This window comes from Lycium ferocissimum, chromosome 5, assembly GCF_029784015.1.
Source record: "Lycium ferocissimum isolate CSIRO_LF1 chromosome 5, AGI_CSIRO_Lferr_CH_V1, whole genome shotgun sequence".
NCBI lineage: Eukaryota > Viridiplantae > Streptophyta > Magnoliopsida > Solanales > Solanaceae > Lycium > Lycium ferocissimum.
In genome coordinates this window covers 74,610,164-74,632,681 of record NC_081346.1, presented here as the reverse complement: position 1 = coordinate 74,632,681, position 22,518 = coordinate 74,610,164, and the positions used below count along the sequence as shown (strand labels likewise).

Here is a 22,518-nt window from a genome sequence, read left to right as displayed (position 1 = left end):
TTTTTTTCATTTTATGCTCTGCTCAGAGGCAGATCCAGGATTTGAACTCTATAAGTTCAATTTTTAGGGTTTTTAGCATTGCACCTATTATATTGTTAAAGCTATAGGTTCGTATCTACCCTTTATTGTTTTTTAGTGAATTTTTACTCATAAATTTACACTCCGTCCTGAAAGTACGGGGTTCATATGAACCAGTAGCGACAAGTTACACCCGCCCCTGGCTTTGCGTCAAAGCTGCACACGTTATTTGACTTTGCGGTTAAAGCTCCATATTTTGATGTTTTTATGCTTTTCGCATTTGATAACATTAATACTACTAATATCGAGACAAATTTGCAAGTCAAACAATTTTCCTAGTTTTACTGTTGGACCAAGTATGTCTTGAAAAATGAGATAGAGGAAGTGTTTTGCGCAACTTCAGACAGGTTAAAAAGCTAATACCTGTTCTTTCCTCTCCTTTTACTTCCCTTCTTCTATCACATTACTTGTGGTTAGATAGTTATCAAAAGTCAAACTGAAGTCTCTCTTCACAAGCATGAGTAAGATCAGAAGTACATAGCCGAGGACAAAACCTGGAGAATATATCGCTTCAGTCATTGATACAGTCAAACCTCTCTATAACCGCGTCGTTTATTTGTATATTTTTTTGTTGTTATAGCAAAATGCTGTTGCAGAAAACATATAATAGAACATAACATGAAAATTCGGTTCCAAAAAAAACTTGGCCGTTATAGTGAAATGTTGTTATAGAGGATGGATGTTATAGAGGTTTGACTATATAAGATATTATGTCTAGTAAGTTCGAAGAGTACCGGAAATATAAGGGTAATCTGAACTGAAAGAGAAAGATATTTTCTAGAAGAATTTTACGCTTTAAATTGTTTAAAGTAGTTAATTATGTGTATAGTTATGTTTGTATGTTGTTGTTAAGGTTTATTCCTACAACCTATAGTTTAGATTTTTCGGGTTTTCTTGTGTCTTTTGGATTTTCTTTCCACGTGCAGTAATTTAGATGCTGCAAAATCAAGCCAAATTAGCAACTTTTACAGACTGAAAAGCTACCAAACAGCTTGATTTTTCAAGCCAGTATCCCTATATATACGTGCAGCAAAACTAAGTCGAGTATTTAAGTGGAGAAGGGTAGAGGCGGGCCCATTATCCCCGAGTTTCAAAAGCTGCGGTTGGTCTTAAGGGTTGGCTGAGATAGATTTCTCGGTCATATGAAAAAAGAAAATATATATATAAATATAGCAGTACAGCCATGAAGAGATCTGATTTTCCAGCTGACTTCTCCGCAAGCTTCCACCAGTGAAGCATATATATCTTTCGTGTAGAAGGCAGAAGTGTACCTCACTATTTAGAGTCCTCTCCATCACTATAGCCTTGCTTAATCTTTTATTCTCTGCTAACCTCATCACTGTTTCTCCGCTTACTCGCATTTTTCCAACCCCTCAGACTGCAGTGAAAAACCAATATCTCCCTAAGGCAGAAGTTGAATTATTTCAGCTACTCAAAGTGTAAAAAACAAAATTACCGAACAACCTAAGGCTGAATCCTTCAATAAATTCACATTCATCAAGAAAATTAAGCTCTTTCCTTATCTCACTTCAGGATTTTACCCCATTACAAATCTCATAGATAATATGTTTTCTAATAGTGGGTGTCTAGACCAACTTGCACACACCAAATTCCATACATAATTTTTTTCTATTAATATATATATATATATATAAAGAAAAGGGAAGGCTCTAAAACTGGTCAGGAGAAGGATTCACTTAAATTAGGTCCTCAAATGAAAAGGGTATTCTCAATTATGCATCAGATTTCAGGAAAGAAAAGAAAAAGTAGGAATCAGCAACTATATCTGTATTTCAAGAATGTATATATACACAGCACCTACCAAAGCAAAAAGAGAAACAAAAGAGCGTGAATATACTGTTTATTTTAGCACTATGGCGTTTTTCCCTTTGTCAATACCAGCTAATTTTTTTATTTTTTTTCAACTCCATGCATCTATATCAATGAACTAAAACGCGGACAAGGAAGCTTCCTTACAAAAAAAAATTAAGAAAAAGGCAGAGGATTGAGGAAAATTAGTAACAACAGAAGCAGTGCACATTACTGCACAAAGTAGTATCAACAAGGATAGAAGAAATGCAAACGATATGTTTACTTGAATTAAAAGAAAATAATTTCAAATTTGGCGAACGACAAAATTTATCATAAAGAACAGTGTTACACCAATATACAAAAAAAGACAATCAGCACTAAGGATCATGTACCTCCAAGCAGAGAACAACTGTTCAAAAATCTATTCATATTCAAACTGAACATGTACATGCAAATATTTCCTCATAAGCCTTACAATAAAAGACGTGAAGTTGGCTAACGTATGGCATTCTTCGTGCGTTTTGGTTTCTGAAACAACCCCGTAAATTACCAACTTCCTCAAGTTCGGGCACCTTTCGAGTAGGCCCGCTACCCAATGCGAGAACAAGTCACTAATCACCATCCATCCGAGCTCCAGGACAACCACATTTTCCAATCGAAAAGAATCTTCCGATCCATACTGAAGTCCCGTCTCTCTTAGTTCGTAGCTCAATGACAAATGACTTAATTGAGGAAAACAAGCGGAAATCGTCTCGATATCCACTGCCTCATCATCATCATCGAATACAACTTGCCATAGCCTCAATCTCCTCAGCTTTGACGATTTTGCTATCATATGATGGAACTTAGACCACATGATTGTGAAATTACTGACGTCCACGATCTCGAGATTTTCAGCACTCTCACCAATATCGAGATGGATGACGCTGACATCATCGATCTTAAGAAGTTTTAACTTCCCCTTGCTGACAAGCTCGAAATCCTCAAGCGTACAATCTTTCAAATGCAGCTTCTCAAGACTATCTGCCTCCAGAATGATTTTATCCAAACTAACGGCTTCGACATAGATATCTTTCAAAGAGTTACTCGTCAGCTCCATTGTCGCTTGTGGATCGGACATAACGATGTCTATACTAACAAGATTCAAGACCTCGACTTTTGGGCAGGCTGTGAGGAAAAGAGTCAGGTCTAAAGCCGATATACTCACGTAACTTAACGAAAGAAACTTCAAGCAAGGGAATTTTTGGTAACTCGGTTCGACTCCAGTGATCGTATTGTGTGCAAGAGCTAACACTTCTAGCCTCTGTCGACCACATTTTTCGAGTATATTAATGTTCGGAGTAGTCCTGACGTTGTAATATAACTGGCGTAACGTTTCTCTGGTATACATTAGCCAAGCTATTACTGGAGCAGCGGAGAACTCGTCGACATCATCCATGAGGATCGATAGGGAATGCAGTCCGTTAGTTTGGAAAATCGTCTGAGTTATGATTATTTCGAGTCTGCTCCTTGTGAGCTCATGATAAACCGGCCAGTCATTCGAGTTAAACGTCAGCGTGTGAAGATGACTTGTCCAAGCCTGTCGCCATTTTCGACAAGTGGAAGATGCAATCACAACGTCACGGGCAGCTCCGAGCCGGGACAAAATGTTACCAATGACCTCAACAGGAAGGTACTCCATATACCCTCAAATAAAAACAACAAATCCCAAAGGGGTCCCTAGAAAAAATGCTAGTCCAAGAAATACAATTGAGCCACTTAAATCTCCAAACTTCATCACAACATTATCCAAGTGACTCTTATCAATGAATCCAAAGGCCAACATAAACTAATCAAACTCCAGATTATCAACAAAAGAGGGAATATCCAGAGTCCCTTTTTAGTGAATTAGCAAATTATAAATCTACCAGACACAAATTTTCTTGATTCCCACTACAAGTCAGCCAAAAATCCAAATCCAGAATCTGGTCAAGTTAAAGTTTTGACCTTTGGGGCAATATTTGAGGAGCCAAAAATCTCATCTTTAACTCATCAATAACCAATCCTGAAACCCATAATCAAGAATCTAGTTTCTGAAAAATACCAATTTCAAGTTTTGACCTTTGGGGCAATATCTGATGAACTAAAAATCCCATCTTTAACTCATTAATTTACCAATCCTGAAACCCATAATCAAGAATCTGGTTTCTAAAAAAAGATACAAAAGGCTACCAAGTTAAAGTTTAGACCTTTGGGGCAATATTTGAGGAGCCAAAAATCCAATCTTTAACTCATAAACTTCCATCCTGAAAAATCCATAACACAGCACAATATAAATAACTAAATCAAGAAACTAAAAAAAGTTAAAACAGAAAATTCCAAGAATTTAACAAAGCTTACCATATGAATCATAGGATCATGATCACAACCTAGAAACAAGAAATCAATCAATCAAACAAAAAAACAAAAAGAATAAAGAGGAACAATGGAAGGAATCTGATTTTTTTTTTTTTTTAATGTGAGAGAAATGGTCAAGTTAGCATTGTGGGGGTGGGCAGAGACAAGACAAAAAACACACAACAGTAAGTGTGTGAAAAAAGTGGGTGGCACGTGAGAATCTTTGTCACACTGGACTTTCAACTAACCAATCATAGAACACAACTGTAGAAAAACCAACTAGTTGAACTGCATGATCTGTAAAGCAATAACTAAGGAATATTTTTTTCTTTTTTCTTTTTTCTTAGTTGTTTTTAATATATAGTGGACCCGGAGTGGCGAAGCAACTTAGGAGATTGAGTCCGATATGCGGGAGAGATATCTCGGGTTATTTGCTGATTCAGGTACTTTTCCCTCATTTCTACTCCTCGCGGGGCCAGTATGGCATGAACGATTATTTAATTGGTAAAGATCAACGTAACGACCCGATTGTCGTTATAGCCGTTATCATGTAGTAGCTTTTTATTCTTTTATAATTATTAGTTTCTTGGCACGCGTGCATGTCTATTCATGTAATACTCGATTTAGTAGATAATAACAATATCATTAAATAAAATATTTATATATGAACGTTACGAATTACACGTAGAAAAGCGTGAATTTCCAATTAAAAGACGTACTATATCCAAAACGTATGAAATTTAATAAATATCATAAAGACAAATGTAGTAGGGGTTGGGTAGAACTCAGAAGACTAGCCAAGGTTGTTTCGAGTAGACAAGGTCAGCTCTGTGACCAAGGATTTATCTAGAGGCGGCATTGCAACCACGGGCTTATAGACGTCACTTCAATTAAAGAATAAACCACAAGTTTTTAATGATCAATGTGTATCAAATATTATAAATGGATTTAGAATTAGCTCCTTGAGTTAGCATCAAATGTTGATTATTTTTCTCGAATATAATTATCTATCCTTAGAATGAATTAAATTAAATGAAAAAACTCTACTTGAATTCATTTAATTTTTTTTACCGACAAACCTGTGCTGGAAAATCAAAATATTTTGAGCACGGGTTTTTTTGGTCCAAGTGTATCTTGATCATTATGAGTCTTACGACGAATTTGATTGGCAGGTTCAATGGCAACGAGAAGGGGATTCATTAGCTCGTTATTTAATTAGAATGAATTAAATTAAATCTTCCCTCGATTAACTATAGCCATTTGATCTTTAGAACACATTAAGAGTTCAATAGGTCTATGGGTTATTAAGTGACGAATTTTAGGATTATTTTTTAGAAAAAGGGTAACTAAAGGTCAGAGAAGACTTAATTTTTCGGAGTTTAAAATATGTGGCTTTTGCAATTTGAGTTTGAATATATTTTTATATTTCTTTTGCAAATAAACATAATTCTATGGTGCTTATTGACTATTGCGTTCATTGCTTAACACTCACTTGTCCGACGTAATTTGATGAAATAGTTGATTGCGATTATAATTGGTCCAAAGCACCGCCCATTAAAAAAGATCCAACCTAGTGCATGATTATTAAGAAATTAACAAAATTAAATGAACTAACAAAAATGGAAGTTGATGCGCACCAATGAACTTACCCCCGAAAAGACAAGGATAGTGTAAATGGGTTGTGATGGGATGGTTAGGTCCCTTCATCTTTAATTAGAGGTCTCGATTTCGAGTCCTGAGATTGGAAAAAAAATCATGTTGGCAGCGCCGCCCCCAAAATGGGCCCTACAACGCGAGATCCGGATATAATCGGGTGTTCTGGTACTTGCGAATACCGAACAACGGGCGAGGGAAAATAAAAAAAGGACAAAGATAAAGATAAAGAGCTATGATTGGAGGGTTTTTTGCATTTCTGAAAGATGTTTTTTCATTGGTGGTCTTTCATTAGAAGAGTCCAATTAAAGGAGGAAGAGAAACTTTAATGAATCAGAGCAAGGAATGAAGAACACTCGTGACAAACTGACAGATTGTTAATTCTTGTACGACAGTAAATTACTTATTATTATGTTCTATCCTTCTACTCAAGTTGAAAGTCTCACTCCTCCTATCATCTTGGTCCAATATTATACCAGGAACAAATGATCCTTCCACACTTTGCTTCCACATTTTCATCTGCCACTCTTATCTATATTTGCAGATGAATGCGTATGACACTCCTCCGTAACATATAATTACTGGTTCATACCAAGTGGTTCTTTTTTCCTTATGACACTTCCTGTGCTCTGAAATAAAGATGACCTATTTCAAGATCAAATGATCCACCTCTTTGTCCGCTTGGAAAGGCCAACTCGGATAGCTCAGATACGAGGAAAACAGCCCATAAAAGAGAGTTTGGTCCAATGCTTACACAGATTTGAAAAAAATTACCTAATTTTTTTTTTGTCTTCGCCGAAATTTGAACTCTAGCCTCCCATGATTTACCCTTAGATATGAAGTTAATTTTACTGTTTGGTAGTTCTGCAACCCCAGACCTCCAGTAAATAACATTCGCCACAAAATCTTTGGATATCTGTGCGATTAGTATCAGTAGATTTATACAACCAGCATGACTGGCAATTCTTACATCCAATGAACACATTAGGAAGATATATGTGTAAGATATGGCAGATAATTCCAGGAGTAAATCTTTATTTCATCATTTATCTATCCTAGTGAAAAGTACATTATAAACATCATGTCTCAGCGCGAAAATCATCTCACTTTCCAGCTCCTTTACTGGCTGTTGTCATGAAAGACTCACCACAACCGCATTGCCCTTTGGAGTTGGGATTAATAAATATGAACTCAGACCTGCACATAAGATGTCAAAAGACGTCACTAACTGCTGTGGACATTAAATCGAGGACGGGTTTGGACAAGTCAAAACATCGTTAAAGGATTGTCTCAGGGCAGCAGCCGTTCATAGGACTGCTGCATCTGAGGTTTGGACCCTCGCCCCCTTAAATTTTCACCGCCAGAAACTAATACAGATAATAATAGTTAATCTCATTGGAATAAACCTCCTTTATGATGCCTAGTATGCTTAAACAAAAAACTAACATGAACTGAAATCCAAAAAGTGAGAAGATAAACAAGAAGATACGAAACTATTGTCTCCCTCATCCAATGAAGTTGACAACTTCAATAACAACAATATACCTAGTGTATTCCCACGGGTGGGGCCTGGGGAGGGTAGAGTGTACGTAAACCTTACCCCTACCTCGTGGAGATAGAGAGGCTGTTTCCGAAAGGCCCTCGGCTCATGGAGTTGACAACTTCATATTTCTCAAAACTAAACATATAATAGCAAAATTTTCCCAGAATAATTTGCACATAAACAAACGATAATTAGACCCTAATTGACACTAGAACAGCTAATAAGGTATGTTACATGGCATTAGTACAAACTAAAGCAGAAGACCACAAAACTTAACCGCTGAACACCCAAAGAAAAATTAATGGCAACATGTGGGAGTCGGATAACGCAGCAAGTGAGAAAGCTACAGAGAGTTCAGAATGTGGAAGATTGCTTCAACTAGGTATCTCCAATCCTTTTCATGCAAAAGCAAAATTAATCACTTGAGCAAAAAATTAAAAGGCTTAATACCCTATAGTGTTTCAGTGTCAGCCTAATAAAGTGAGCAGCAATACAGAAACGGAAAAGTAAATCCCTTACCTCAATTTATCATCTACAAAATCCATTTTGGTGCCAATCACGTGCATCAATGCCTTAGGATCAATAAGAATTTTTACTCCCTTCTCTTCAATCAACTCATCAAATTTAGCTTTCTCGTCTACAATGTTCAAAAGGGTTGTGATTAGAAACAAAACCACAAAAGAAATCCATTTAATGATCAGTTTGATTCTGTTTAACATCATTAGGCTAATTAGTCCTGCTGATGGATTATTTTGTGAGCACAACGACATTAAATAAATTCAAAGGAGAGAGTTCATTAGAAAACACCAAATTGTCGCCTCCACGGCTTAGCTCAATTGGCAAAGGTTGAGAGGCTTGTGACTTAAGTCACGGGGTTGAGCCATGCGCCAAGCGAACTAAGTCTGGTATTTAAGTTGAGAAGGATAGAGCGGCAGGCCCATTACCCCGAGTTTCAAAAGCTACGATTGATCTTAAGGATTGACTCCAGATAGATTCTCAGCCATAAAAACAAAATAAGAAAACAAATTGTTTAAAACTTGGAAAATTTCAAATGCAAGTACTAGTTCCAGGACATTTAATCCATATAATAGTGGGGCAACAATTCACTCCTCTCCCATCGACCAAATTTGGTTGGTGCGGGAGGAGATAGGGTATTTGCATGATTTGCTTTAAAACTTGTAGGTGATTATAGTCGTGAACTGAGCAAAAAAAAAGTTTCAAAGTCACTCTAAAGTGGAGGAAAATACTATATAATTGAACATGATTTAAGTATGACTTTATACATATGCGTCCATCCAATTCGAAAACAAAAATATACATATGTCTTACCCAGTGAAAAAGTTCAAAACGAAATTAAGTTATTGTCATTCTTGACATAGATGAAAATGATCCCCACTAAAAGAAGTCATGAAAGTCCTCTTATATGTTCTAATATAGCAAATAATCCACTATGATGTTTGTTTTCAAAATATGGAAGCTCGTGGAGGACAATTGTTAGTGAGTAATGTATTTTTGTATTAGTAATATTATGAAAAGTTAAATAATTATGACAACCTAAAGTAGAATGTGAACTTTTCATAATATTACCTTTTTCTTTTCACCTTCAAACAAATAATACTATGGAAAGTTCATATTCTACTTTAGGTTGTTATAATTGTTTAACTTTGTTTCCTAGATCGGTTTCTCTATATGAACCAAAATGTAAATGCCCAAGCTAAAGTCAAAAATGGAACAAGCCGCTTAAATGTATATCCTATTTGGACCAGGTAAATAGCAACAAGTAGTGTCGCACCCGGAACCTCCAAACCGTGGTTCCGGCTCTGATTAATAGCTATGATTATTAGTCATTGGATAGGCTTGCGATTTTCCAAAAACACAAGTTGGTTTTATCATATAGGGCCTATTTCGGGGGTGGATGCAGCAGATGGAGGAGCAATTTTATCTCCAAGGAAATCAAAGCCAAAACAAAGAACAGCCTTATGTGTTCTAACATTTAAGTTGTCGTATAATGACATTGTACTGCTCTCCAATATTGTATTTATTGCTCTATAATTTTTTCAGGAAAATCAATTATGCCGTGATTAGGAATTACATAAAAAGAAGTTAATCATTTATTGGTCCAAATGCATCAAAAGCTTGATCATAAATGTCCTGGAAAAAACATTTATCAAGCAAAGCAAGTATCACTTGAGGAGAAAAATAAATATAAATATAGATGACTTTTTAAAAGAAAATTGTGCATAAACTTACCAAAATTTAGTAACATGAGAAAGAATTTGCAAATCGATAAAACCTGAAGAACACCAATGCACTATCCGAAACAAAGGAAAATGCCAATACTCTCCTATCCCACAGGAAAAAAAAGGAAAAAACAATTCTACTTTTAGCGCATTTGATTTTCATGAAATTCAAATTTCCTGTAGGGCCCCATGAATTGCTTCTAGAGCCCATGGAGTAATCTTTCGTGGATTTTGTCATCTCACCATGCATTAATTACGATGCTACTTTAAGATGTACCAAGCTCACAAAATATAATGGTTGTGAGCGTCTGAGCGATAAAAACGAGGTCCAATGAACAATTGCACCAAGGAGTTTATAGGTGAGCGATAAAAACGAGGTCGAATGAACAATTGAACCCAGGAGTTTTATAGGTGAGCGATAAAAACGAGGTCAAATGAACAATTGCACCAAGAAGTTTATAGATGAGCGATAAAAACAAGGTCGAATAAACAATTGCACCCCTGAGTTTACAGGCTGCAACCGCACTCCTATCATCTGCCCAGACAACAAGAAAGGACCTCTCGACTGAACAAGGTGAGCCATCTGAGTTTTCTCTTCTCAACATTCTCACGATCCAGATGAAACTGGGGCAGAAGGGCGAGTAAAGCTTCCCCTTATCTATGTCTCTGAGTGTTCATCACGATTTCATCCTCTTTTGAACACTTTTAGAATCAAAGACTGATAGGCTTGGGAATGGACTCCACCCCAATTAAGATCCTCTAAAAGGGTTTTTTTAGAATGTAATTAATATTGATGTCCTTTTGCTAAGGATGCTTCGCTTTCATTTTTAATCACCATCTTATTTCCCCTGATTAATGCCCATTTTACAATTTCATTTCTACAATTTTTGTTAGATGAGGAACAGGATCTCTCCTTCTATTAATTCACTTTTTTACCATATTTTTCCAAATGTAACTTCAGTCCTTAATGATTGATATGTCCTTCATCTCGACGTGTTTTCGTGATAACCTTAAATCATACTTTCCATCAATATGTACATCCATGCCAAGGCCGAGAACAACCCTATCTCGGCTTCCTATATGAAATTCCACAATATAGATCCAATACAATTGGCAAGATCTCCTCCTTTAACTACTGAATACAGGATCTTGATTAAATTTCTTGCTCAATCTATCTTACACTCATTTGGTATGTGTGTCATAGGGTTTTAATATTCTGCACATTCCTGCTATTTCAGTTTGGAGGAATCCAATCCCAGTAAGTGGTTCTCTACTTTTTGGTGCATACACTTCTACATTTCCCCCGGTTTTGTGTTTTTCCCCTTTACAGGTTGGCCGAAAGGAACTTTTGCTCCAAGTTATCTGATTTGCTTTCTGTGATATAAATTATTTAAGATACCACATTATCCACCCAATATTATTTACTTCCCCAAGTGCCAGAGCCTTTTAAGGAGGGCAACATTCTAAACCTCTCTTCAAATGAGCAATAACTTAATGCTTCAAAAATATCTAGCCATTGATGAATGTGATACTCATACTTGAAAAATTGTATCTGATACTCATATTCTGTTTGCACCAACTTCCTTTATGCTGTCCTTGTTCCCTTTTTTCCTCCTGTACTTTTTAAAATGGGGGTAAGTGTATTGTCACCCATTGACGAGAGTAATTGAATGTTACCTTTAGATTATAACTATAGCAAAATTTACATCATTCCATATTTTCCTACTAGTTTTAGATAATTCTTGGTTTGGGAAAAAAAAACAAAGAACATAGACCACATGGGGTGGCAAAAATAACCATCAATGGTAAATCGTTAAATTCTTACCTCGAGCATCAATACCTTAAGCTATAGTAGTACACAAATTCCTGTCTCTAAATCCTCCATGTTTAAGTGTTTCACTTCTGGGAAATCCACAGAACAGTTTAAGTGGACTCCATGAAGAAGTAAACTTTAATTCAGAAATGTTACACAAGTTCCCTTTCGTTCCCTTTTTTCTTCGCGTTTGTTTTTAAGTGCCTTAGTGCTTTTCTTTGAGAAGGAAGTGGCAGCGCTATTACCTGATAAAATGTCATTCAAGTAACATTAAAGTTGCTTACATCATACCACTAGAATAGCCCATTAATGCCAATTTCTTTATTCCTCTACACTTAAAAAAAAAAAAAAAAACAGATGGCAATACACCCCATTTGATGATTATCAGAAACTTGAACCTTGAGTGAAGTTACGCATGAATCAAGTCATTAGTCTTGTAATAACTGAGGAAAGAACAATTTTAGCATATCTCTTTTTTCTGTTTCTTCATCATGTAGCTCATTAGTTGATGACTTACACTAATAGAACCAAATGAAGCTTATGCCTCCAAATTCAAGTTGCATTAAGCCCAAAAAGAACAAAGCGCTGTAGCAAGAAGCATATTAGAAGCTTAACTTTGCTCTGCCAATACTATTTAAGCAGATCAAGGTGTTCCAATTTTCTAATTGATTGTTAGCATCAAGATGCTTCTTAGCTTTTATATTAGAGAGAGTAACCATATTATCTACCAGACAGAGTCGCACCCGAAAGTTTCAAAATCTATTTTACTATACCGATGTGGAAATGCTACATAATGAGTACACCTTTCCCCTACTTTACTACAGGTGGCGCTACAAGACCCAATAGTTTATGAACTAATGAATCAAGATCAACAGTATGAATTACTCAAACTGTTGGCCGAGGTGATCCGTAAAGATTATGTATGGGGATCTACATTCAGAGAGGAAAGCTGGAAGTTCGTAGCTGACCAGATGCACAGAGAGCATCTACACTTTTCGGTTGTTCGTCTGAAGGCAAGATGTAAATATCTCAAGATGAAATACAGGTTATTCTCAATTTTGTTGGCCAGACGAGGAGTCCAATGGAATAGAAGGACTAATAGAGTAGTGTTTGCCCATGAAGGGGTGTGGCTATCATATGCCATGGTAAGCGTTGTTTTCTGCTTCATACTTTGATATAGAAGGCTCAACATAACTAATAAGATTTGGGGATTTGCCTTTTGGGTCGAGCTCGTCGCACCGGGCATGCCTAGTGCGGGTTACCTCTCCTGTGTGATTTGTGAGCTATTGCACAGGAGCTGGGTTTACCCTGCGCACCCAAAGGGTAGCGGCTGCTGGTTCCCATGTCATCAAAAAAAAAAAAAACTAATAAGATATAGAAGGATCTACCTAACTAAGAGCCTGTTTGGATGGGCTTATGACTTATAAGCCAAAAGTCATAAGTTAGAATTCCTAACTTATGACTTTTGGCTTATTTTGTTATTTTGGCGTCAAAAACAAGTGCTTAAAAGCACTTTTTTATCTTACCCAATCACTACAAAATTGCTTAAAAGCTATTTTGGCTTAAAAGCACCTAAAAAGCCAATCCAAACAGCCTCTAAGAAGAACCATATCGAGGATATCATTTATCAGGAATGAAGTGCAATTTTATTTTTTATTTTTGAAAAATATTAATCAAGGAATATATATCCTACTTGAAGGAGGCAGTATCCTTAATAGATCTGATAGGTGCTTTGTAACTGTTAGGATTTCATAGTTGGATCTGCTATCCTATTTTTCTGTATCTATGGTTCTGGCACTAACCTAGTGCCTTTACTCAATATACAAGTTACCATTGTCAAAAAAAAAAGGATATTATAGTAAAGGAGCTACTGATGACACACAAATTTTCCAAAACTCAAGGGAGACCACGAGCTTCATGTCTGCTGTCAACTATTTACCTCTTTAACAATAAAGATTGAAAGATTTAAGTGTTTCAGTCCATTTCAACTCACCCATGTTATATGCCAAATTGTTTTGCAGGAACAACCAGGGGCACGCCTATTTCGTTACTACGGCATTCAGCCAAGGCTTTTTGATGCCATGCGTGACGTCTTTGAAACCGGAGTTTCAATAGATGGAAGAGCATTGTGATACAAGTTTCTTCTTAAGCCAAAGGTGTTTTACAATTATGCAGTACTGTCTGCCAGGGTTACATCCTTAATCATATTCAGTCCAGTCTAAACACTATTTACTGTTACTTTTCATATGAGTTGAATTATAACATCAGCTGAATCTTTTATGCAAAGTGCAGAGATTACACCATTTTTTTTTTTTGATTAAGCACCGAGTGTCCGAGTCTCTTTGAGCCCCGACTAATCCCGGGGGTGCACAGGCCCTCGGCAAGGAGTTTCCCGCAAGTGCACCACGGGTAATTCGGGGTTAAAAAAAGGTCATGGCCCTCGTAAATTGTTTGCACCCAGCGGGTTTCGAACTTGAGACCTTGAAAGGCAGCACCCCAAGGCTCAAGTCAATTGCCACCAGGCCAACCCCTGAGGGTTGAGATTACACCATTTTTCTTTGATAAGTTTCCTGTTATAATTTTTCAACGGATAAATAAATGACCAAATCACTACATCCAAAGGTGTGGCATATAAGCCAATGAAGTTGGTGAAAACCAAGGACGATCTAGTTCACTTGTGCTGACGGAAGGTAGCAAGTACCCGAACACCACGTTATTAAAAAAAGGTCAAATTGCCATTACTTGTCTTTTAACATGCTTTGATAATATATTTGCCTAGCAGTAGGCAGGGCCGGAGCCAGGTGGGAGCAAGGGGGTTCATCCGAACCCCTTTCGGCGTAAGTTAAAATTATTTTTATGTATATAGTAGATATTGAATCCCCTTTGCTTCTTCGTGTGTTTACATGAGGGAATCTATGTATTACTTTTATGTAGGATAGAAGGTGGAATAACTAAATCCTGCATAACATAATAATATATAAATTCCCTTATAAATAATCCCTGTATTACTAATACGTGCAATAACTCTAACCAACTACCAAACGACAATATATAGGATAACTTGATATTTACCGGCGTAATTGAGAGTGTAAGATAAATTGAGGAAATTTTCAAAAATATACGGCCCAACCTAAAATATTACGTCACATAGCCATAATTTCAGTTTATACAATATTATACAACATTATGCATAATTTATCATCCTTTCTCTTCTTTCCTTCACTTTTCCTTTCTTTGAACCGAGGATCTTAAACAACCCCTCTGCCCCGCAAAGGCAGAGATAAGGTCTGTGTACATCCTATCCTCCCCATACCCCACTTGTGGGATCAAACTGGGTATGTTGTTGTTTGTTGTATTATGCATAATGTATCAACCTTGTATAAAAGCCTAAACCGGGTAACAAACTCAAAAATATGGGCTAAAGCATGTAAATATTTTCTCCCCGTCGACATAAAGCCTAATTTTCCCCAACTAAATTATGTACAACTAATCCCTGCATAAAACCATACATAGATTCTCTCGTACCTAACGCTTGTATCGCTAATACCTGCATAACTCTAACAAGCTACTCCCTCTGTTCACTTTTACTTGTCCACTATTACAAAAATAGATTTTCACTTTTACTTGTCTACTTTCCCATATCAAGAGAAAAGTAATTTATTTTTCCCATTTTAGCATTAATTACTCATTCCAAATCATTTTTCAAATCCAATAAAATTATAACATGGGCATCATGGTAAAATATACACTTCATTTATTATTTCTTAAACAGCGCAAAAAATCAAAAGTGGAACGGAGGAAGTACTAAACTACCCCTAATTTAGACATAGGAAAATTCGTCCACGTGAATTATTGTAACACAAATGATAAACATTTAATTTAAACACAAAATTAATATGATATTATTATTATTATTTTACCGGCGTAATTGAGGGTATAGGATAAGCCGTTACAACCACGAGCTTTAACACCGAGTTTAAGAAATGAACGTTGCCGTTGATGAAGTAGATTCCTTATTCTAACCGCAGCAGCGTCCGTAATAGTTATTGCCTGTCGCCGTACTGCATTTCCGATCGGAGACGCCATATCGATGGTTTTTCTCTTCTTTTATGCTTTTGTGTTGCTTTTTTTAACTTTAGGGGCTGTAAATAGAGTTTTCTGACCTTTATGGGGTGTGTAATGAATTAAACAAAACTATAACCGAAAGTAGCGTAATCGCATCAATTTTCCAATATGTGTCCTGTTTTTCGTTGTTAATTTTACTTTTTTGCTTTTGCGATTTTTTGTGTTGAGAAAGTGACAAAATGGTCCCTTATGTTTCAGAATAGCTTCACAAATCACAATAGTCCGATTTTGGTTCTTTTAAGTTTGTCAAAAGTTAATACTTTTAGTCTCTATTAAATATTTATCAAATTTTATCTGTTGAATTTGACAGAAACAATAAAAAAAATAAAAAAAAATAAAAAAAGGTGTAACTAGAAACACCAGGAAAGTTCTATCAAATCTTGAAATATGCAATACAAAGAACTATATTAAACACTAACAAGAGATATAGAAGTACATTTCAAAAATTGTGCCAGGCTATAAATTAAGAATTGACCCTTTTCATACACTAGAGGGGAAAATTTGATTATTTTCCCTTTTTTGTGTCGATAGAAGTTGCATTTTTTTTAATTTATGGGGCTGTAAATATATTTTTTGAAATTTCTGGGGTATATTATGAATTAAACAAAACTATAACCCCCTCTTATATTTAAGTATCGTAATCATCGACATAGGAATTCCATTATAAACCATCGGTTTTTTTGTGTGTGTACAAGTTGCTTGTTTTGAATGTTTGGGGTGCTGTAAGTATAGTTTTCTGAAATTTCTGGGGTGTTTTGTTGTGAATTAAGCAAAACTATAACCGACCCTTCCAAAATGTATAAGTTGGGGCTCATTTGGTTTGCAGACTAGATTATAGTCCTCGGATTATAATTTTGGGATATTTTTCGGGTTATTGTGTTGAGAAAAGGACAAAAATGGTCCATTATCTTTGAGCTTACCTACCTACAAAATAGTCCATACTTAACAGTTTTGTTCCTTTAAGTTTGCCAAAGTTAATATTGTTAGTCTCGTTAAATATTTACCGAATGCTGACAGTGGAACAAAAGCGATTTAACTAGAAACAACAAGAAAGTCCGATCAAATTTTAAAATATACAACACGAATAACTATTTTAAAAAACTGCACCAAACTCTAGAAATAAAAAAAAAATAGCAAAAATTACAAATATGTACCTTTAAATGTGATGGTGTGTGGTGTACACTTTTTTTATGTTTAAAAATGATGTCAAATAGCGCACTCCATGTGGATAATTAAAGGAAATAATCGAAAGAAAAAAAAAAAAAAAAAAAAAAAAAAAAGATGTCAAAAACACACCTGAAGTTATCACTTTTTTGTAAGTTTCCAACAGTATCAGATACTAGTCGGGGTTAGACCTATCAATTGGGCCGGGCCGGGCCATTTAAATTCGGGTCACATGAGGCCGGTTCCGAGTTTTAATTATTTTAAAATAAATTCTAATACTAAAATTTATTAAGTTTGATACTTTAAAATCTAGTTGTTGCCAACTTTATTTTAACCATCAAGTTCCTTAAATTATTTTTTGGCCCTATTTTCAATTAATAAATACCAGTCATTCTTCTCCATATTATCTCACAATTCCCTACTCTCCTCTATCCCTACATTTCCTACTCATCTAAATCTCTCTCTCTCTTCCAACTTCCAAGTTCAATTTTCAAAATTTAAATTTAATAGATAATGACAATCCTCCTCCTCTAGCTCAAGGAGTGCATCAGTGTAGAGGTATTATGATAAATTAGAAGAAGATACGATTCGATGTAGAATTTGTCTATGAACTATGAATCATAGGTCCGGATCGGGATATGGACCGGTAGATACTTTGGTCCGGCACTTGGGTCAGAAACACCCAAATGCATATGCAACTCTTCGTTAGAATTTGAATTTTGAGCTTTCAAGGTTCAAGTTTCAAGACTCAACTTTCAAGTTTGTTTTCATTTTGCAATGTTAGTTTGATTGTTTTGATTTGATTTTGCAATGTAAGTCATTCAAGTTTGTATGCTTGGAATTTGCAGTGTTATCAATTTAAGTTTGAAATCTATTTTAAATTATCGATGTAATCTTGCATCACCCTCTCAACTTTTTATAATATTTGACACTTATATTTAAATAAATTTAAAAAACAAATTAAAAAAAGAAAAAGTCATTTTTGGGGTTTGGCCATTTGCCCAGCGGCTATTCTTGCTTAAATAGCCGTTGGGAATCTTCATTCCAACAACATATACAAAATATACACGAATATACAATCAACATATACAAGATATACACAAATATACAAAGTCATAAATATCCCAACAATATGTACAAGTCGTTTTTGGAGTTTTTGATAATATCTTAATCACAAATATACATGGTATTTTTTCAACTGAAAAATATGTTCCAATCAAAAGGTCACAAAAGGTTAAATCAATATACATAGTATTTCTAAAAAATAATATTATACCAGGTATATATAACATTATACCATTATAATCTATGTTAAATTATACTATGTATAAAGTACATCAGTGTGCCTCTAAAAATGAATTATACTATGTATATATAATATTATACCTCAATAAAATATAATATAATTAAATTATACCATGTATATTGTAATACATTAGTAAATAGAATACCTCTAAAAAATTGTCAGGTATATATAATGATTAATTGAATACTATTAAGTTTTAGTTGCATAGTAATTAAGAGAATAAAGGGAGTTTAGCTGTTAAAGTTGGCATCATCTCCCTATAAAATAACTAATTTGAGTGGCTTATTTAATTAACTTCCAAAATTTTAGAACTATCCCTAAAAATAGGCAAGAAAATGGAAAGCATGGATCTAATATAGGATTGATTCTTGTATAATAGAATATGTCATGAAAGTAAATATTTGATATGCATTAATTAACGCTGTCATATATATATGTAATCACTTTTCAAAAACTGTTTTTTTTTTTTAAATTAATTAATTCGAAGTGAGCGGGGCCGGGGCGTTGCCTGTGGGCCGATGTAACCGGGCTCGTTGGTGGGCCGGGCTACATGGCATGTCCGGCCCAGCTCCTTAATTTTTTCCACTAGCCCCAGCCCACCACCCTCTTACCAGGTTCGAGGTCGGTTCGGCTATGGGCCGGGTTAGATGGGCCGGGCCCGGGCCTACCCGGCCCAATTGACAAGCTTAGTCAGGGTGTATTTTGATAAATAGTTTGTGATAGTTCAGTAGAAATGCAAACACTTGATAGTTCAAGTGTGTTTTGATAAATAGTTGGTGATAGTTCAAGTAAGAAATGTCTAACACCTGACAGTTCATGTAGAAATGTAAGCACTTGATAGTTCAAGTGTGTTTTGATAAATAGTTGGTGATAATTCATGTAAGAAACGTCAACACCCAATAGTTCAGGTAGAAAACTCACAAAAAAGTGATACTTCATATGTGTTTATGACCATTATCTCTTTTTAATACAATTATACAGAAAACGCTTCTCGTCCATATTATTCCCCTCTCAATATCAACACAAGCAAACAGACAGAGTACGCCAACCACTGTTGCTTTAAGTAATGCATGGTTCAAATGGTAACCAGAGAATGTGTTCAGTAATTCTTCTAGCTAGACCCTTTAACAAGCATATTCATGTACGACGTTTCCCAGTGGTTCAGTCTCAACAGATTAATTTCTAAATCACAAACTTTGTCAAATGCAAGTTCAGATATAGTATCTAAAATAACAAACTCAAAATTCAGTGTTACTTACCTTGAAAGAGTTGAAATAGATGAAATTTAAGATTGAACCATAAAAAGATTAAAAGAGAACGCGCAAAACAGAAGCGTAACAATATATCACCAATCAGCCTAAAATTTTAGACAAAAGGAAGCTAAATATTCCATGGAAAATTCACAACATCTTCAAATTAAAAATTAAGACTAGCTTAAACCTAAATAACAGTGATAACAAAAAAAGGCCAAATAAACAAAGAGAAAAATGAGAACAAACTCAATACATGTAGGACTATGATATTTATTATGCTCTTTATGATGTCGGCTTATGATTCATTTGCCATGTATTTATCTAACTGGTAAAAAGAAATCCCTTAGTCATCATCATATTTGAGACATAATTCCCCATTTACCTTAAAAATTGTTGTAATAAAGAAGAGAGGCATTCTGAAAGCTAAATCGGCTAGTGAGAAGATTCATCCCGTACCACGAGATTCAGTAACAGCAAAAACATTGACCCCAAATGGTTATACCAAAAGAATCTTAATATATGTAGGATTGTAATCCTTTTACTATGCTTTTTATGATCTTGGCTTATGATGCACTTGTCATGTATTTAGCTAATCGATAAAAAGAGAGCCTTTAGACGTTATGTTGCATTTAAGCGACGTAATTCCCCGTTAATCCAAACTAGTATTTTAGTAAAGAAGATAGGGATTTTGGGAGCTAAATCGGTTGGTGATTAGATTCATCCCGTAGCACGGGATTTTGTAACAGCAAAAACATTGACCCTCAAATAGAAAAACATAATTTAAACAAGTTACTTATTACTTTGATAACCATACGTCTAAATAGGTCAAAATAGTATTAGTGGAGGGGAAGGAAATTCAATTAGCATCACAATATTTCTTGCTGGATTATTAAAATATAGCACAATATCCATCCCATATGATATTACTGGATCCTTAAATTTGTAATCAGCCAATAATAATCCACAACGTCCCACATGCTCAGGAACAAATAGAAGATCAGCATCTGCTTCCATATAATCCCTATCCTCTTCAGTTCTATTAATCTGCATTTTTGCTTGTACAAAGGATCAAATTCCATCTTGAAAGCAATCAACACACTTATTTAGTGCTGATTTTAAGCCTTTATCAACAATTTTTGTGTCATTGAGCTTTTGCTTTATGTATTTTTGTGTATTTATTGCGTTATCGATTCCCGTGTCGATAATATTAAATGCCAAACTCAGTTGATCCGTTGAAGACATGATTCTGGAACTCGACTTCATGATCTTTAAACATAAGTTGGGAGCCCAACCTTTGCATGCTTTAGCGAGTAAATTCGAAGAGACTTTTTGTGGTTGTGGAACAATGGTTTGTGATGAGAGAAGGATGAAGGACGAAAAAACAAATGTGAGGAGAAGGAACAAATTAGTTGAAGACACCATGGTTGTGAGAGACGATCAACAATGGGAGGCGGCTCCCCTTACATGTCCATTTGGTCCATTGCACTAGTAATCGATTCACGTGTGTGCACTTGGGATCTAAGAGTCGATATTAGTTTACCTAAAACAACATCTAAACCATGGTTAAACCACATTAGTTCTCCCTATTATCCTCTCCTTATTAGGAGTAACACCATATATGGAGGCGAAAATCTTCTTTGTGAGATAACTATATATATTTTTTTCAACAAGTTCTCGCCGGTATTTTGATGCGAGTTGATATGTTAGTATTAGTTTTTTTTTAGTTAAACTAGATTTTGATAAAAGCAAAGTGTATGGTTTATTTAATTTGTGTCAACAAACAGTTTAATCAGTCATGGAATCTTTAAGTTTTTTGAAATAAAATTTACGTATTTGGAAACGACGTAAAAGACATAAGTCACAATAATTGATAATTTAAAATATTTAAAATATATATGAAAAAATTTAGAGAACTCGAAATCAACAAGTCTTGCCACATAAATTGAGACAAAGATAGTGTTAATTAGTCACAGGTTTCTTCCTTTGCTACACTTAGTGGCGGAGCTATGATTTCACTAAGGAGATTCAAAAATATATACAAAATAAAAATAGACATATGAAGAAGTCAAGGAAACTTATCATTTGTTATATATACATAAAAAATAATTTTAACTTTATATGAGTAATTTTTAGATGAATAAGGACTGAATGAACACAGCTCGGACCATTGCCATACTAGATTACTTCAAAAAGAAACAAAATTGACTATTTAATTTGAACGAGCTTTATTTCATTGATTTCGGGGATGGATGCTTACCATTTTGGGGGGCTTGAATAATGAAAACAATAAACAAAAATAAAAACCTGTGAAAATGGTAAAAACAAAAAACAAAAAAAAAAACTGATTGCAGACATATATAATAAAGAAATAGAGAGATTATATCATAGGAATATTTGCGTATATCTATGATGCCAATAAGGGAAGGATAAAATTACTAATGAGCTATAACCATGGTTTAGAGGCTGTTTTAGGTAAACAAATATGACCCCTGGATCTGGAAGTGTACACGTGTAATTAGATTAAAAGTGCACTGGACCAAATGGATAGTAGCTATACTGGAGCGGAGCTGCTTCCATCAACAATGAGTTGATTTATAGCAAAACAATTAGATATTTTAATAGATGTATAGTCTCATTTAATAGCATTAATTAGTTATCTAAACGAAATGACAAGTAATCCATTATAACACGTAAAATTTGTTAAGATAATGTTAGGTTAAATTTGGTATAGAAAATGAATTATCTAATCCTTTTCTGAAGCAAATTTTATTTTTAGTATATCTTGTTTGGGAATTATTTTGGATATATTTAGAAAAAGAATTATTTTTCTCGATTTCGTTCCTTCAATTTATGAGATGAGATGTTGTGGAGCCCTAACATACTTTGCTGTAAGAAAGGAAAAAAATAGAAATAAAAGAGGAAAAGTAAGAAATAAGATGGAAGTTAAAATTAATTTCCTTTTTTTGTCTATAAGTTTTATTAATTTTTTATACAGTACTGTATGTGAAAGTCTTACTTGTCTTACCATTCTCTAACAATTGATCAAATATTTATATGTTCATCACATAGTAATTAGTATCTAATTGCCAAAATAAAATAAGAAATGAAGTTTCTTTAGTACTTTTTTGATTTACTCCATGAATATTATTACAAGT

General features: G+C 34.9%; 2 protein-coding genes and 2 long non-coding RNA genes across 6 annotated transcripts; 2 read left to right on the top strand and 2 right to left on the bottom strand.

The window, feature by feature from the left end:
• Positions 1 to 629: 629 nt before the first annotated feature.
• LOC132057452 (F-box/LRR-repeat protein At1g67190-like) lies at positions 630 to 4,418 on the bottom strand. 3 transcript variants are annotated; one of them, XM_059450061.1, is made up of 3 exons: positions 4,270 to 4,418; positions 2,283 to 4,175; positions 630 to 1,480 (listed from the first exon to the last, which is right to left on the bottom strand). In XM_059450061.1, the coding sequence occupies exon 2, from the start codon at positions 3,569 to 3,571 to the stop codon at positions 2,312 to 2,314; it is 1,260 nt and encodes a 419-aa protein (XP_059306044.1). In that variant the 5' UTR covers positions 3,572 to 4,175; positions 4,270 to 4,418; the 3' UTR covers positions 630 to 1,480; positions 2,283 to 2,311. The 3 variants fall into 3 exon arrangements, with proteins under 3 accessions (XP_059306044.1, XP_059306045.1, XP_059306043.1); XM_059450062.1 differs by having other exon boundaries at positions 630 to 1,456; XM_059450060.1 differs by lacking the exon at positions 630 to 1,480 and having other exon boundaries at positions 2,154 to 4,175.
• A 2,380-nt stretch (positions 4,419 to 6,798) lies between these two features.
• Positions 6,799 to 15,601, bottom strand: LOC132057449 (iron-sulfur assembly protein IscA-like 1, mitochondrial). The gene is made up of 3 exons (XM_059450059.1): positions 15,436 to 15,601; positions 7,982 to 8,099; positions 6,799 to 7,116 (listed from the first exon to the last, which is right to left on the bottom strand). The coding sequence occupies exons 1-3, from the start codon at positions 15,599 to 15,601 to the stop codon at positions 7,023 to 7,025; spliced, it is 378 nt and encodes a 125-aa protein (XP_059306042.1). The 3' UTR covers positions 6,799 to 7,022.
• Positions 9,929 to 12,478, top strand: LOC132057451 (uncharacterized). The gene is made up of 3 exons (XR_009415152.1): positions 9,929 to 10,079; positions 10,132 to 10,276; positions 12,340 to 12,478. It is a non-coding gene; the product is annotated as an uncharacterized LOC132057451 (long non-coding RNA).
• On the top strand, positions 12,531 to 14,581 carry LOC132057450 (uncharacterized). The gene is made up of 3 exons (XR_009415151.1): positions 12,531 to 12,660; positions 13,537 to 13,801; positions 14,051 to 14,581. It is a non-coding gene; the product is annotated as an uncharacterized LOC132057450 (long non-coding RNA).
• Positions 15,602 to 22,518: the final 6,917 nt, after the last annotated feature.